The 18,188-nt window shown below is 37.0% G+C and overlaps 1 protein-coding gene across 2 annotated transcripts in view; it reads right to left on the bottom strand.

The window, feature by feature from the left end:
• The window catches only part of LOC104588833 (uncharacterized), a 115,804-nt gene extending 109,393 nt beyond the window's left edge, over nt 1–6,411 (bottom strand). For both annotated transcript variants that reach the window (XM_088896063.1, XM_088896064.1), the window contains exons 1-4: nt 5,948–6,411; nt 5,794–5,853; nt 5,597–5,689; nt 523–751 (exon numbers count right to left, since the gene is read on the bottom strand). In XM_088896063.1, coding sequence (XP_088752189.1) covers nt 523–751; nt 5,597–5,689; nt 5,794–5,853; nt 5,948–6,220 — 655 coding nt within the window. In that variant the 5' untranslated portion in view covers nt 6,221–6,411. The remainder of the gene's footprint in view (nt 1–522; nt 752–5,596; nt 5,690–5,793; nt 5,854–5,947) is intronic.
• Nucleotides 6,412–18,188: the final 11,777 nt, after the last annotated feature.

The raw sequence follows: 18,188 nt of genomic DNA, 5'->3' as shown, positions 1-18,188 counted from the left end.
ACTTCTTATCAAAAAAAAAAAAGTAAAAGAAAAAAATAAGTCACTTCTTACTAGTGCTGTAGGTGGTCTTATCTTTACATGACCAAACCATCTTAGTCTACTGTCTCCCATCTTAACATGTGGGACTTCAAACGCACTGTTCCATCTTGCTCACCATGTTCTAATTCTATAGGTGTTATCCTCCTTGATCTCTCCCTCACTTTGAATTATCAAACCATGGTAACAGAAAAGGTTGTATTGAGGTATCTCTTGGTCTCCTATCATAATTGTACCCTAATCCCACAACAATCAAAAAAGAAATTGGACATTGATCCCACTCCTACACTTGACATATTGTGTTTTAGTCCTACTTACCTTAAAACCTCTTGTTTCTAGAGCATCTCTCCACAGATCTAATTCTGATAAATAAACCAAATGAGAAAGTAGTAAAAGCAGGTAAATTATGTTTGCAGCATAGGATAAATGCATGAAAAATAAAATAAATAAAAATATGCCACAATTCAAATGCAGGAACTACTTTACATTCAACATCAGCATTTGATGCCTCTTTAGTAAGTTGATTAATTATTCGAGGAACAACATCTGCTCTAGTCACCCCTCCAATGGCATCAATGTCAGCAAGAGCATCCCAATTTGGTGTGGGGATCCCACCACCTGGACTTAAACCTTGAGAACCACTATCTGATAAAATCCTGGCTAAATAGTAGTAAACATAGCGTAGAACACTCCTGTCCTCGCATTGCTGATTAAGCTGTAGAATAGATATTTTCATGTTAACAACCTCTCATTCTTTTGGATTTCTGCACTAGCAGATAAATGACAAAATAAAAACACAAAAGCATTAACAATAAGAACTAGCAGTTAGAAATTTCTGAGACGTTAGAGCATAACAGAAAGTAGAAACCAAACCACTAAACAGTGCACAGTGATATAGTTCCAATAAGACAAACTGTATAAACTCACAGTAACAACATCTTACTAAGTCTAAATCGAATTGGGATTACAAAGAAAGATGAGTAGAAATTAATTTTATGCTAGATACTTATGAAAAGCCATCACAAATTTCCAACATGAAATCAAGTAGCCAAAAGTCATCATATTGTTCTCAAATAAACACCTCTTTAATAAAACCAATTGATGCAGGTCAAAAAGAAGGAAAAAGAAGGAAGGGGTTATCTGCAATTCACATGAAAATGAAGTTTTCATCATAGGTCCATATAGTGTTGGGGTTATGTGTGAGTGTATAGAGTGAAGAGTCCCACATTGGAAGAAGAAAAGAGATGCAAGTGACTTATATGCAAGGATTGGCCCACAACCTAATGGTTTAAGCTTTTGGGTTAAAGGTGGTGTCCAACTCTTGTGTACAAATCTTATGCGTGTGTGCAAGCTCCCCGGTTTTGTTGACTCCCCTCAATGCACAACAATGGTATCAAAGCCAAAGGTTTGGCTGGACACAACACACAACACACAAGTAGATGCATGTGGTGACTCTCATGCCAGTTTCCTCATCGTCAAGTAGTTGACAAGAGAGGTTGATCTCCCATAATGATTCTACCTATGGGAATGTGCCCCCATAGTTGAGTGGTTGGTGATTCCCATGGCCTGGCCCACCCATGGATGACTCTCTCCATTTGGCACCTAGCAGCTAGGTGATGGCTCCCTATGGTCATGAGCAAAGGGCTCTTGGTTGGTGCATGTTAAACTTGGTGACATGATAACAGTTTCCATTCAAGGGGGAGTATTGAGTACCTAATGTGGAAGAGACTTGCACGGGAGGAAGAGATTGTTAGGATTCACGTGTGAGTAAATGACTAAAGAGTCCCACATTTGGACACATTGCCTCTCATTGTAAGAAGAAAAATGTATTCACCTATCGTAAACAGCATGGTCATATTATTCCAGATTGCCGTATTCAACCATCCAAGGGAACTATGAAGAAGAATCAGCCACGAGCGTATCAAGTGACTGATGGACAGACTACTGATGCATCTACCACTAAAGGTGAATCCTCTACTTCTATGGATAAGGAAAAGATACGACAACTGATATCCTCTGCTATCTAATCTACATTTTCTACTATTGTCTTATCTAGTGAGTTCTCTTGTTTGGATAATTGATTCCGGAGCCACCAATCATATGACCACTACCTACCCTGAACCCTCAAGTACTACTAACCTTGTTTCAGTTGATCAACTTATTTCCGACTTTTTCTTCTGATGGTTATTTGATTTGAAAAATTCCAAGATGTCATTGTCGATACTAGATATGGTCAGAGTGCTTCTAATCATTCTGTCTTTGTTCAAAAAAGGACTCAGGGTATCACAACTCTCCTCTTATATGTGGAAGACATGTTATTGACTAGAAATGATGAAGGAACTCGAGAACTAAAATCACTACTTCATAGTTCCTTTCACATGAAGGATTTGGGTCCTCTTACCTATTTCATAGGACTTGAACTCTAAAGAAGTAATCAGGGATATTTTGTTTGCCAACACAAGTATGCATTTGATCATGTCAAGTGAGCAAGCCTTATTGATAATAAGCAGGTTGATAATCTAAATGTTAAGCTAAGTCAAAAGGTCCCTTACTCACGGATGCTTCCCTCAATCAACAACTTGTGGGGTCTCTTATATATCTTACTATGATTCGTCCTGATATTTCTCAAGCGGTTCATGTTGTTAGTCAATTTGTTTCTACCCCTCGACAACCTCATTTGACTAATATCCATCGGATTATTTGCTATGTTCATGGTACTTTATCATAGGGATTGTTCTTCTCTTCATCCTCTCCTATCCAATTAAGGGCCTATGCTGATACAGATTGGGCAAGATGCCCCGACACCCGACGTTCCACTACAGGGTGGTGTGACTTCATGGGTGATTCCCTCATCTCCTAGAAATGCAAGAAACAACAAACTATCTCCAAGTCATCTACAGAAGTAGAGTATAGGGCAATGCCATCTATGTGTAGTGAGGTTGTTTGGCTTCAATCTCTATTTGACTATCTTGGTCTTCATCTACCTACAAATGTGCCCAAAACATGTGTTCTTTGAACCCCTTGCTTTGCTAAGCCATCAGTCAAACTGTTGGCTGATCTCCTCACCCATCCCACTTAGATTGTCATGTCCCTTGACAACCATTTAAAACTTCGGAATTCATTCTTCAGCTGCCAAGTCACCCCTCCCCCTTTCTGCGACTATTTTATCACAATTTTTGAGTCTCCCTTGATGATCAACCTATCAATATGTTGCCTCAGATATATAGATTGTTGATATTTTTACTAAGGCCATGACAAGATCTAGACACTTATTTCTCGTAAGCAAACTAGACACTCATGAATTCGCATCAGTTTGATGGGGAGTGTGAAGAGCAATGTTTTAAAAGCGCAAGGCGCAAGGCGAGGCGCGCGCCTTTTTGATGCAAGGCGCAAAAATTTAAAAAATGCTAAAAAATCAAAGAAAAATGTCAAAAAATTCAAAAAAAAAATGCCAAAAAATCAAAAAAAAATATTAAACATAATATTAATAAAAAATATAAACTAAAATTTTAAAATAATATTTTAACAAACCTATTATCTAAAATGAAAATACATAAACATAAGATGTAAAGAATATTCAAATGAGAATTTAAAAATAAAATCAAACATATAAAACATTTTCAAGCATGTAAAACCTCTATTTTTTTCACTCAATTGTAGTACTTCACATAGCTAATGTAATGTAAAACATATTACATTCTTGATTCTACGAGCCGGCTTTGTGCCACGCCCCTCGAGGCAAGCCCAAACAAGTCCACTTTAGGTCTTAAATTCTTAGTTTTCACACAAAAATAATGATTTTATAGTTTTAATTGCTTTTTACGAAGACACTTTATTAGGATGAATGAATGAACAACATTACCAAAGGGGGTTCTCGGAGCTGAGGCGCACGCCTGGGCTGAGGCGCAAGGCACATTTGAAAGGGCTGCACCTAGGACCTAGGTGAGGCGCATACCCTGAAATGTGCCTCGCCTGTGCGCCTAGGCGTGCCTTTTAAATCACTGGTGAAGAGTCCTAATGTAGTACTTGTATTATCATAGTCCTAGTTGTATGTTGTACATTATTTGTTTTCATCTTCTTTAGTCCTATAAGGGCTTTTATGTAATTGTACATACATTAATATATATATTGGGGTGTGGGGTCGATTCATTCAGTCATACACCCCAGAATTCTGTTGTGTCTTCTTGTGTCTTCTCTTGTACGAATTGGGCTGGTGACACAATAAACTGAAAGCTTTGTTCACTTTAACTGCTGCATTTACGATCTTTTTCCACATCTACTCTCCGCTAGGGTCAAAGTCTTCATCTTCCTTTTCCTCATTCCCCCAAACAGTCTTTATCTTTCAGAGGTCTAATTTAGTTTTCAGAACATAAATTTTTTATAATTTTTTGTTAAATAATTAAATCCTTATAATAATTATACACTAATATAATAACCATAGCAATAATTCATATAATAAATTAATCAAGATATAAGAATTTGGGTTTAGGAATACTAACCTTTCGTGATAATAAATCAAATGTTCCTTTTGATATGCCTACTTAAGAACTTTAATCTTCTACTGTTTGTTGTACATAGTGGATTGTTATTTTTTAGGTAATGAGTGTATAGTTGTACTTTGGAAACAGCCTCTCTGTATGTGCAGGGGTAAGGCTGCACATATCTGTCCCCCAGACCCCACATTGGCAGGAGCCTCGTGCACTGGGCTGATCATTTTAGTGTATACTTGTACTCTTTTAACATTTATTGGAGTTTCATAAACAAAAATAAGTGTTTTCTGATTTTTCTCAAATTTTCCTGATTTCTAAGCAAAATCTACAAAGTTTCCTCATTTGCACTTTGTGAAATGCCAAATGAAACCAAAACTTCAAACCATGATTTCAAGATAACAGAAATTTTGGTAAACTATTTTTGGTTTTTAATGATTATAACGTTTTTCATAGTATATTTTACGCACTAAAATATTTCACATATATTTTTTAATGGAAAAACGACACTGTTTCAGTTTATTTTGTTTGAGGTACAAAGAAACAAAATAACTAAAACTTTGGTTTTTAAACCATGGGCTATGGTGCCTCTATTTGGGTAGAGATGTTTTCCCTTCTTAGGTGATTGCTCTTGATGTATTCCCTAGGATACTCTAGAGTAGAAAGGGGGACTTCAAGGTGGTGATTAGATATGTTTTGGATGAATGAAAGGACCTTGGTTTTCTGAGCATGTCACTGAAGAATCTAAATCTTTGACTTTAGAATGAACACCTCATTTCAGTAAGTCCAAAATTTTAAACAATCAGTTAGCAGATGGGAGTGTAGTCAGCCGGTGGTCCTAGGCCCTAGGTTCATTCCACTAGGTCCAAAATGTTTGATCTTGCTATCGGTCAGATTTAAAGATAATGACCAAGAAAACAAAAAATGGTTATTTGAAGACTTGATGGATTGAGCATCAATTGGCTTTATAAGGTCGCAACCAATGCCTACTCTGGACGATTATGATAAACTCATTACCAGGAAAAACTGCGAACTAAAGGGAAAAGCAAGTAGTAAATCATAAAGGGGCATACCATGAGTAGAGATGGAGCCAAAGAAGGATCAACTGAATTGTACACCGCAAGCTTCGGGAACACATGATGTACTAATTGCTTCTGGGAGCTTTTCTGTAATAAAAAAAAAAGGACAAGAAAATGACAAATCAAATTTCCAGATAATTCCGCAGGATTGGAGGGAGAGAGTAATCAATCGTACAATAACTGATAATTACCTGGTCAGATGCCGCAGCGAGCTCGTGAATACTCCTAGCCAGTTGCGAATACGAAACCGGCTGCAAGGAGATCCGGCTTGGTTAATATTTCTATTAAAGTTAGTCTTAGAAGATGAATTCACATAGAAGAGAAGAATTAATTTGTCCGTGTTACCTTTTTCTTTTGCTTCTGGGGCATAATGTTAGTTTTGACGGGATTCAAAGCTTTGGCGACAGAAATGGTTTCGGAATGGATCTGCATCAAAGTGCTTCTCTTCGACTTTCGATCTGTTTGTGCCGCCGGTTTGCCGAGTGTGGAAGGCGGAGCCGCCACTGAAGAGGTGGTAGAAGTGTTGGCGGACGGGCCGGAGGTGCCGGAGGTGCCGGAAGGCACCGACGAGGGGTCTGCTGTGATGAGATCCATGAGCGTTGTCCCTGAAGAATCCATCCCCTAGTCCGGACAGATTCTCCAAAGGAGTTTGGTGAGAGTGAGAAGTGAAGCCGAGTTCGTTCAGAGGTCAATTTCGTTTACGGATCCAAGATTGATTATTGATGAAGCAAGCGAGGGACAGAGTATCCTGCAGTCTGTCTGAGACGAGAAACGAAGCTTTAGCAGAGAAAGAGAAGGGTCGGGTCCGATGGGAGTTGAAGAGGAGAAATGAAAATTTTAAGAACCGGGTGTCGGGTGAAAATGTTATATCCAAATCCAATGTGATTTTCCCTTTCCGTCGGATTTTATATCGGATTCGAATCGAGCAATCGGATATTGAATATCTATTAGTGAATTAAATTAAGAATAATCAAAATATATATATTTTTAATAATAATATAGTAAAAATGACTTTGACATTGAATTAACATGAAAAGAATGTATTGATAATATAATTTATTGAACTTTAAGCAATGATTCTTATAAAAACATAGCATTCATATTGGACAGATCGAATTCCATCGCCCTTGAGTAATAAGGTAGATACATGTATTTTGGTTTTTTATTAAAACATTATTATAGATCAATTTAGTCACAACAAAAAAAAATGTGGGAATTAGGCTACAAGGAAATTTTCTATGTCCGTCAACTATTAAGGCCAGCAATGTTGTGTGAACCAAGAGTAATAAGCAATCAAATATATGTATAACATATCCAAAAAAGGAAAACTCTAATGCTGTTGGAAAGATATGATACGAGAAGGGCTTTGACCAATCATCCCCTCTCATTTGAGTAATGATGAATATCACTTGTATTGTATGATATCAATTGATCGGTAAAAACTTTTTTGTACCATGTCTTTCCAGCATCATATAGTTGAATCCATCCAAAAAATTGGTGTAGAATAAATGCTTAAGATGGATGGTTAGAAACACTATAAAAGACATAATTAAAAATAAATTCATTCAAAGAAACAAGGGAATAGTCCTAATATGTGATAAAAATAAAGGAAAATAAATTGAGATGGTTTGGTTTTGTACAAACAATACATTGTTATAAGTTGAAAGGTGTAAAATCGATAGGAGTGAACCAAAAAGAACATAGGTTTAGGTAGTAAGAAATTATTTTAATAGCTCAAATTTCAACGATGAAAATGGCAATGAACAATGAACAAAATGGAATGGCAACATAGCATTCATGCAGCCAACTATTCTCATAGAAAGATGATGATGACAAATAGCAATGATCTAAAACAATTATATCAGTAAATATGTATATTTTAACAAAGGGAAAGTTCTTAATCAATACCCTATACTTTGGGTCTAGTGTCACTTTGGTCCCCGAACTTTAAAATGCGACAATATAGTACTCGAACTTTCAAAACATGACAATTCAGTACCTACCATTAATTAGTTGTTAATCAGCCATTGAGTGACATTTTAAAAAGACACAAATACCCTTCGAGTGTCATCTAATTTTCTTTATCAACTAATTGACAACAAAGATTAATAGTCAACTTTCTTCTATTCAAGAAAGTTGGAGTCACTAGAATGCCCACTCAAACATAACCCCAACTTTCTTGAATGAAAGAAGCAAGGATTTGGGACTATTAATTTTTTGTCAACATTTAGATGGTTGATAAAAAAAAATTAAACGACACTCGAAGGGCATTTGTGTCATTTTCAAATGTCACTTTAATGGCAGGTTAACTATTGATTAATGGCAGGTACTAGATTGTCACATTTTGAAAGTTTGGATACTGAAATGTCGCATTTTAAAGTTCAGGGACCAAAGTGGCTCTAGACACAAAATACAGGGTACTAATCATAAATTTTCCCTTTAATAAATCATGCATTTATTTACATATACAGACCAAAATGTTCATTTGTATATTTGAAAAAAATTTTTTTCCAACTTGCATTTCATTTTCAAGCAATCTTTTTCAGTGTATAGCATAGTCTCCACCAAATTGTACACCAACTTTTTTTGTATCATATTTTCTTGTCATATAAATATTTACATCTTGATTATTTGCAAAAAGAGGTACACCTTTTGTTGGTCAAAAGTTCTAAGCTTCACATGAAAGTTATTCAAGTAAATAGACACTTCTTAGATTACAAGAATTGAAATTTTTATTTTACCAAGTGTTTATATGGGTATTGAAGGTATCACACGGTTGAAGATCCATGATTCATTGAAAAGAAGATTTATTTGATCGTCATCATAATTCTAAGTCTTACCTCAATTTTATGGGATCAGCTACATGAATTTTATTCATTCTTTTGTTAAAACTAGTAAATGTGTAAGTGTATTTGCACGTGGAATTATCTCTAAGACAAAACTATTTATAATTTATGGTCACTTTTTATAATTCATTTATCCAAAAATTAATTAAGGTATTAAGTGGGCAATTTCTGAACAGTTATAATTCATGGTTCCAACACCCTGTCAGTTTTTAAATGGTTATAAGTGGGTAGTTTCTGAAGTGAGAGTAATGACATATATGCCCTCTTTATACACGTTGTATGCTTAGACAAAAGGGTAAAAACATCCAATGAAAATTCCAAAAAAAAAGGGCATTCACTCTTTTATAAGTAGTATAGATATAAATTATGAATTGATGCATCAATGATCATTGAAAAAGAAATATTGCAGGCTATAAACTGATTCATCAACGGTCATAATAAAGATTGGCCAAGGATAGCATTTTTTGATAAAAATATCAAATCCAAAAGCAATTCTCCTACATTATTCATGAAACTTGACATATATGTGTATACTGATGCCACTAGTTTACTCAAAACTAGGTAAAATGAGAATTCAAATATCATAACCACAACAATGAACTAACGTCGTTCCAAGTAAGGTAGAACTCCTTTTTTATAAAACAAACACGAAGTAGCTGAGGTTGGCTCCAAACCTTTTAATATTATATAGCTGCAAATGGTTCCAGATAAATTTCTTCCTAGGATGGCGAATTGCCTCTTTCTATTTAGATTTTGGCTTCTACTTTCTAGTTTCTTTGAGGGAGGGAGCAGTAGAAAAAAGATATGGGTCCTTTTTTGTTTGCTTGTGTTCATTGGATGGAAGAAAGAGAGTTTTATGGTGTATAAAATATAGCTGCAAGACCTTTCCTTGTGCATATGTATGATGTGTCTATTATGCATTTATGCCATGTATACATGTGCATATTATATAGTTTTATCCATATAGTAGAAATACATTTGGACCATGAAATCCAAATGAAAGATCAAACTTCCAAACAAGCCTAGGCTTGAGTCTGGATCAAGTTGAGTTGTACTTTGCTTGGGGCTTTGGCTTCGACCTTAGTTGGGCTGGACCTGATGAGATGCCTTAAGATTGCGCCGAAAGGCCCAAAACTCGTCACAACGTTTCATACCTAATGTAAAACAATTTACTGTCAGGAACAGGATGTTATGCCATATCATGTGGACCAACATTTGGTAAAGACCTTTTTTTAATGCTCTTTTGGTGCCATATCATCCATAATTCTTGAGTTGAGGGGGCATTGTTTGGTTTGCTCCCACTAGCCTTATTTTTTTATTTTTGCTCATTATGGGCAAGAATGAGTTTTTTATTAGGCTCATTTTGGGCAAAATCTTTACATTTGTATTATTTTATATGTGTTTGCATTGTACATATTTGTATTTATGCTCCTTCCAACTTAAGTGGAAAGAGCATAAATACAAATATACAGAGTGCAAAACCTTATATTTTGTATTATTTTGTATGTATTTATACTCTTTCCAAACTAAGCCTTAATTTTTGGATACACCATTCTTGCTCTGCGCTTCATTCTTTTCAGAATGGAAAATGGGTGGGCCAATAGTCAAATAAAATGAACAAGAAGAAAAAAAACCGGTGAAAGTGGAGTTCATTTGTTGGCACTTAAGCAAGGAAAATTAATTTCTATAGGAGTATTACCTTCTATGATGAATTTTGCAGGACTAGCTACATCGTCTTGAAAACAGGAGTTTAGAGTAGAGACTGGACTTGGTTGTGCTAGCTTAGGCCCAACTTCTTGCTTATTGAATGAAATAGAAGTGCTATCTCCTATACCATCCATATCACCGCTTGTTCTAATATCTTCAATGTTCTCATCATCATTTCTATAGAATACCAATCCTACCTGATCTTTGTGAACTGAAATACTTTCACTTTCCTGTACCAAGTTTTCTTTGCTTTCACTTTTTATAAGAACTTTTGAGTCTTTGATATCCTCTGTAATTGTAGGAAGACCAAGTAGCTTTTGTTCATTAGAAATAGAGATGTTAATTTTTCCCTTTGTTTTGTATGGAAACTTTTCTATTGGAAATATTCACCAAACCTAAAAATTTTTGCTGATTTATCTAATCTATTTTCAGGTTACGTTGAAGTTGGGCTCTTTGTTTTCGTAGACTCTCTGAAGGTAAAACCACTTATGCCTCCCTTTTTTTAATGATTCGTATCTGGTGTCATGTTTCCATGTGTTTCCTAGTAGATGTCTACAAATGATTCATAGCTGGTATCATTTGTATCTATGGTTCCCACTTGTACAATTTTCCTTTTCTTCCCTTTAGGTTAGTCAACAACTGTTAGGCATGCTTGCTAAGTGGCTTTCTTCCTCTGTAATCTGAAACAGAAAATAAAAGGCTATACTAACTGACTGTAGAAGTCTTTCACGTTTAACAACCCACTGGCCCAACACCTAATAGTATACTTTACCATGTGCATGTGACACTAATACACTTCTGTAAGTTGCAGTGGTGATCCTTTAGTAGAAACTTGAGACTAAGTTGCTATGTTTCAATGATAAATATTATATTCCCCAAGAGGTACGACTTCCTGTGCTGTTATAGATGTCCTTACGATGACACTGAGAGAGGAGAGAAGAGAGCAGAGTACTTTCCAATTTGTGAGAAAAGAGCTGATATATAGTGTAGGTAGGATCACCCAACCAGGTGGGTTTTTTGTTTAGGGGGTTCCCAATGTATATATGACAATGCCATTCATGGGCCATAGATAAGATCACCCTCACCTGAATGTAACCAAGTAAAAATTAAAAAAAAAAGAGATAACTCACAAGATTTTAATGTAGCCATTTGGCAGATTTCATTTTCATTTACTTCTGTTTGTAGATCTAATTCTGACTTGAAGAAATACCGATTGCATTGTTGTTTAGTTTAGACGTTTCCAGAAGTCTATTCAATTTTTTGGATTGGTAGTTGTCTGTGTGCATCAAGAGGGGTGGTTGTTTTAGTTGGTAGATGTCTAAATACCGGAGTCGGAGAAGGCAACTGATCCAAATTCTTTGGTGGACAGGAGTCTATCTATAGCAGATAAGGTTGGGTTTGGGCCAACCTGGCCCAAGTTACAGTCTTAGATGCAACAATTTCAGAAAGTTTAGAGGATCACGCTATTAGCATTAAGTAGTGTACTGAACTGCAACTGTCAGAATGCTCTATTATCCAAAGACTAGACCCTATAGGGGCATACAAACAAATTTAGGCATTGGAACTGGATAGTATATTATGCATTTAGTCAATTCAGGTCTTAATCTTTTTGTGTCTGATGTTAAAGTGTTAAAATGTGTGTTGGATAGGTTATAGTCAAAGTAGGCAAAAAATGGATGACCATCAAGATAAATCATGGATGAAGGCACATCGATAATATTCGTCCATTTTCCTTTTGTGCTTAGGAAATTGTAAGAAAAAAATATTTAATGATAATAATAATAATGTTCTTAATGTCTTTTCCCTTGGTCCATCAGGTTGTCAGATAAATTTAGATTGGGGTGTTGAAACTATTGGCATATGCATTTGATCATGGTGCTGCTAATTCACAACGCCATATCAAATGCCCTTGCAACAGATGTTGTCATGCAAGGTTTCAACCATGGAATGAGGTGGAGAATCATTGCATTAATTAGGGGATAATGGAAACCTACAATGTTTGGACCGAACATGATAAGGGAAGGCCATGTGTTAGTTGAATGACTCAAACCACATCAGAAGCACATTTAGATACAACTGTAGGAGGTGGAGAAGATGTAAGGAAGATGCTTGAGGATATTTACCACATGTGCTTCGAGTATAACCACCAAAGAAATGCACTGGAAATATCTATAGAAGAACCATGTGGGGATATGACAACATTTTTTACAATTCATTAAGGATGCAGAAGAGCCATTATGGATTGGAAACAAATACTTCATGGTGATGTCATTCCTCCACCTCAAATCATTGTATAGATGGAATGATGTATCTTTTAACAAACTTTTGAAGGTGTTCATAAAGGCTATGCCTGAGGGTGCCAAATGCCCAATCAATTTTTCATAATGCAAGAAGATCATTGCAACTATCGGGTGTAAGGAGAAAATAGATGCTTGTCCAAAAGATTGTATGATTTCTAGGGTGATGATAAGGATAAGGACAACTGTGACAAGTGTGGTGAATCAAGATGGAAGAGTGGCAACAATAGAGGGGTAGATGATTTTGATCAAGAGGTTAGTTTTTCAAGGAAGAAAAGTCCTCAGAAGGTGTTATGGTACTTCCCTCTCATTCCAAGGTTACAACAACTATTTATGTCAAGTAAGACTGTCGAAAGTATGACATGGCATGAGGACGATAGTGAAAGAATGGTAGGATCCATCTAATGGACGCCAAAAGGTTGCGGAATGGGTGGGCGAATTTCAAAATTTTTCCTACCTTCTCCCAACTGGGAATCATATTCCCTGAATTTAGCATACTATATTCAAGGATCTTACTTGAATCATGATCGAACCAGATCTAAACCAAAAAGCAAAAGGGAGGAATATACCTGATCCGAAGAAGTAGTATCTCCCAAAGTTGGTGTTCACGCCCAAAGAAGAAACCAAGATCCGCTCCTGCTGAAGATGACACAGCTGTGGATGGAACGGAACCAGCAGGGTGCGTCCTACAGACTGGATCCTTCGCAAGAATCCTCTGGAAACTCTGAACACTGAATCTTTCTTAGTCTTTTTCGCAAGACTAATGTCAAAAACTGATTTCTTGACTCCCTATTGCTGCAAAGATCAAATCTTGCAAGAGGGAATGGCGGCGGCTGGAGGAGAACTCCTGGGACGAAGATGGCTGAACTGCTTCTCTTATCTCTGGAGTTTTGTATGAGATCTAATCTCTGTTCGCAGGGGGTTTTCTTTTCTAAAAACCCTTGGTTCGAAATCTGATATATTTCTCTTGGGCTTCTCCTCCTTTCTTCTTGATTAAGAAACCTCCTAATTAGGAGTTATCCCAATCCAAATCTGTATTTGGATAGGGGATTATCTTAATCCTATCTTCAGATTAAGTTAGCTTACTCCTGATCTTATCAGAAGGTTACCAGATTCAAATCTGTTGTGAATTTGGTCTCCCAGAGTGGATAAGGTTAAAGGCCCTATCCTTTCACTAACATTAATCTCAGATTCGCCCCATAGATGGGTGATCATATCAGCCCAGCTCGAAATGGGCTTTTGGCCCATTAAGTGTTCAGTGGTTAACTAGTTTCCAATCTGCCGCCCAATTGGGCTTCTTTGTATGGCGTGGGACCCAAGCATTGATCTATACACCAGCCACATGGGTTCGGCTCAGCCTTTATTACAAGGCCTAGCCGAATTCACTGAAAAACTCAGTGAACCCTTGAGTCCATGACATGGACCCTATGGGCCCAACACTTACATTAAGTGGTCCTTGGGCCAAGCCATCTTATAAAAACCCAGGGACTGTGGGCAGGTGCAAGATTAGCCCATCAGGTATTATCCTAAATGGTCTTACACCTAACCTCTCAGCCCTTAATGATCAAGCACTACCCGACAAGAGAGGACCTCTCCTTCGGCTGCAAGGAACAGTGCTACACTCTCCACTCACATGGATCCCGGGAATTAAAATCATTTGCAAACATTTTGAAACCGTACATATATATATATAAATATATTAATTTTGCAAAACAAAATTCCAACTGCCGACAATTTGGTTTCCATCAGAGAGAGTGCATTCCCGATCATTACCTTTGTCCGATAAATGGGCTGATCCCGTCACTATGATTACCCACTCAGATGAATTCTCAGACTATCCCAACATACCCAGATTTTGATCCCCATCTAAGGATCTCACTGATTGGCATATCAAAGACAGCCCGATCTGACACCTAGTGAAGTGTCATAATCGAGTCTAGGGGTCAGGTGTAACTTTCCAGTTTTGCCCATCTATCTCCAAGGTCCAGGGCAATACTGGAAATCTGGTCCGGTTCAAGGATTCGAGTAATCTCATACTGCATGTGCCTTGGGTCTTACCCTGGTGGCCGAGACAGGCCATCCCAACACTTGGTGGCACACCAGTATCAGCCTTGGAATGATAAATCTCCCCAGACTTATCCAATGGCTGTGAACATTTAAAACTAACACGAGTCTCTATAAGTGTCCAGTTTTAGAGTCTTACACAGAATTAAACCAAACAACATGAATCAAACATGCACTTTATTTATTTCCACTAAATAACAAAAGTACATCAAATCGGATTGAAGCTAAGGGCATACAAAATTGTATAACAGGTAGGACCAAGGATAGAATGATTCGCCATCTAGTGGATCGAGAGGCATGGAAAGATTTCAATAAGAGATACCCCAACTTTGCAGCCGATAAGAGGAATGTAAAGCTAGAATTGGCAATTGATGAGTTTGAGCCACATTCTGCATTAAGCTCGATGAACAACATATGGCCTGTAATGACAATGCCTTATACCCTGCCACCATGGATGTGTATGAAACCACCTTATATGATGATTACATTGCTAATTTCAAGCCCTAGAGGCTCAGGTAATGACATTGGTGTATACCTACAACATCTTGTAAAAGAGCTCCAAATTTTATGGATGAAGAGTGTATGGACCTATGATGTAGTTACCGTGTAAGAATTTCTACTAAGGGCATGTCTTATGTGGACGATTAATGAATTTTTGGCTTATGCATTTGATGACACTGAAAAAAACCCTATTTTTGTCCCCTAATTTTCATCTTTTTACATCACTTTAGCACTTAAAATGAACTTATTACTCTTGTATTTCGATTCAGGGCAATAAAGAAGGCAATTGGAAGAAAACAAGGCAAATCAGGTGATTTTGCACAGTTTCGGCGACAGTCAATAATCTGGTCCTAACTCTCAATTCCGGACTCCGAATTGGACAAATAAAGAAGCATTAGAAAGATGAGAGGAAGGCCCACAACTTTTATGTTTTGGGTTTTGACAGATTCGGTCCACATCGAGTACGGAAACGAGCCCAAAGTCGGAGCAAATTCACAGCCAGGCCCATTTCACAACTTAAGCCCAACTCGCAGAAGTACCTTGAAGCAGCCCAAGTTTTAAAACAGCCCAACTCGAATTCAAGAGTCAAGAGTCCAAATCTCGAATATAATCTCTAAAGATAGTCTTATCAGATCTAAAGTCTTGAATGTAATCCTATAGAGATAAGAAGATTGAGATTAGATCATTAGATAAGAGATACGATAGGATTAGTTCAAAGAAGATCAAGACTCCCTAAAGATAAGATGATCTCCTAGAAGGAGTTGGAAAACAGCCCTCTCCTTTGGCTATATAAAGAGGGGGGTGAACCAGCTCTAGCATCACTCACTCTCAGATCCAAGAGATCATCAAGAAGGCAGTTCGGCTTTGGAGAAGAAGAGCATGGAGATTGCGCAGATCATGAGCAGCTAAGCTTCTCTTTCTAGTTCAAGGGGGGAGGTTCGATTGTGTCATTGTGAGGTTCTGTAGTTATTTTATTTTCTTGCTTTCTAATTCAAGTATTCATTGATTCTTATGCATATTTTTATTGGATGTTGATGTTAAATAGTTTGACAATCTGAATTAACGTTGATTTTCCTACTGCTATCCATGATTTCGGTGATTCGTAATTGTCACAAATAATGGTGCAAGTAGCAATTAGGTTGATATCTTTTTGGGTCAATTGTTCGTGACAGCCTTTGACCAATGTTTTAACATGGTTCAACATAAAGGAATCGATGGAACAAGATTCAGTAATTGCAGCTATCTCAATTATTGTTATTTTGGTTTAACTGTTTTCACAAATCTTAATGCTATCACTGTTTAATATGGACGCTATCGTACCCAGTTGAGTGGTGATAAGTGTTGATCGAATGCTGGGTTTGGTCAACTGAATTAGGAAAACACAAGGTTTATTATGGCTATCCTAATAAATCTAAGGTTAAACGCTTGAATTGCAAGAATGCTGAATTGTACCTAGGATCGATGGCCAATCGATTCAACCCGAACCCTTGAACCAGAATTCGGTAAGACTGATTTTTCTCTTGTTCGTTTAGTTTGTTATTGCTTTCTTATTCTTTTAAATTTTAGTTATTAAATTTTCCACTCAATTCCTTTATCCATTCGGCTAAGAGATTACTGATTTGCTCTATGTGGGATTCGACCTAGCACCACTTTTACTGCAAATATCTTATTGTGGGAGTAGTACTAATTTTGAGGGCTTCGACAAACCCGTCAGCATTAATGTCTGGTTGGAGCACCAAGGGGCGTTTGGCTTGTCCATATTGTCAAGAAGAAATACATTTTAGGTAGTTGGACCATAGAAAAAAACATTGCTACCTTGGCCACTGTAGATTCCTCCCAATAGATCATAGATGGAGAAAGAATAAGCGGAGTTTTGATGGGACTCAAGAGTTTAGGCTTTTACCAGTTTCTCTTTTAGGTGCAGAAATTGTTTCAAAGCTAGAAGGGAAGAATTTTGAGTGTAGAAAGGGACATAGAAAAAGACTTTTGTCAGATGATTCTAAGGGGAGTAATGTTGGGAGCTTCGAGAAGTATAGCATATTATTTTAGTTGCCTTATTGAAGGCATAATTTGCTTTGTCATAACTTAGATGTGATGCATGAAAAAAAGAATGTATGTGAAAATATATTGGGAACTATTTTGAACATTAATGGAAAATCAAAGGACACACCAAAGAGTCGTTATGATTTTGTTGACATGAATATTTGGCATTCTCTCCATCCAGTAACAAATGCTAGTACTGGCAAGGTTATTATACAACATAGATGATATTATTTGCCCAAGAAAAATGAGTATTTTTTCCAAGTTTTAAAGAATATGCGAGTGTCGGATATGGATATTCCTCCAATATCTCAAGGCAAGTCAATTTAGCTAATGGCAAATTGCTTAGATTGAAAAGCCATGGCAATCATGTCATCATGCATCAGTTCCTTCCGATATGTGTTAGAAATACACTTCCAAAGGATATATCTCGTCCCCTTATGGACTTGAGTCATTTCTTTCGAGAGATTTGCAACAAGGTAATACAACCTGGAGATTTGAATAGTTTGCAAGATAAGATAATAGTGACCATATATGAATTGGAGATGATATTTCCACCATCATTCTTTGTCATAATGGTCCACTTGTGCATTCATCTTGTGTCGGAAGTCAGACTAGGAGGGCCAATACAATACCGATGGATGTATCTGATTGAAAGGTAATACATCAAATCACTGTTAAATTGTTAATGAAAGTTATCTTCTTACACCGACTAATTTGATTTCTCTCTTGTTACACATGTCAACCTCTAAAGGGTGCTTAGCAGGTATAAAAAGCTTGTACAGAACAGGGCACATCCAAAGGGGTCAATCGTAGAGGGGTATCTTGTGGAAGAATGCATGACATTTTGCTCCATGTATCTCCATGATGTTGATACTCGATTCACACGAGTTGGAAGGAACTCTAAGGGCGACATAGAGTTACCATTGTCCGGCAAGGGTAAACCATTTGGTGCACAGAAAATTGTGAAATTAGATGCGCTTTTGCTGTAAGCAACAACTACAACAAAAGGCCCATTGAATCGAGTTTGCTACTTGGTTAAGGAATCGTGTGCTAGATGCCCAGGAACAAGGAGATGGTGGACAATTCTCTAATCTTGTTGCAACACTAGCAATGAGACCTATGGCTGAT

The sequence above is a fragment of the Nelumbo nucifera genome, chromosome 1, assembly GCF_055504915.1.
Source record: "Nelumbo nucifera cultivar China Antique chromosome 1, China Antique-T2T, whole genome shotgun sequence".
In the NCBI taxonomy this organism is placed as follows: domain Eukaryota; kingdom Viridiplantae; phylum Streptophyta; class Magnoliopsida; order Proteales; family Nelumbonaceae; genus Nelumbo; species Nelumbo nucifera.
This window is presented reverse-complemented; position numbering and strand designations above follow the sequence as displayed.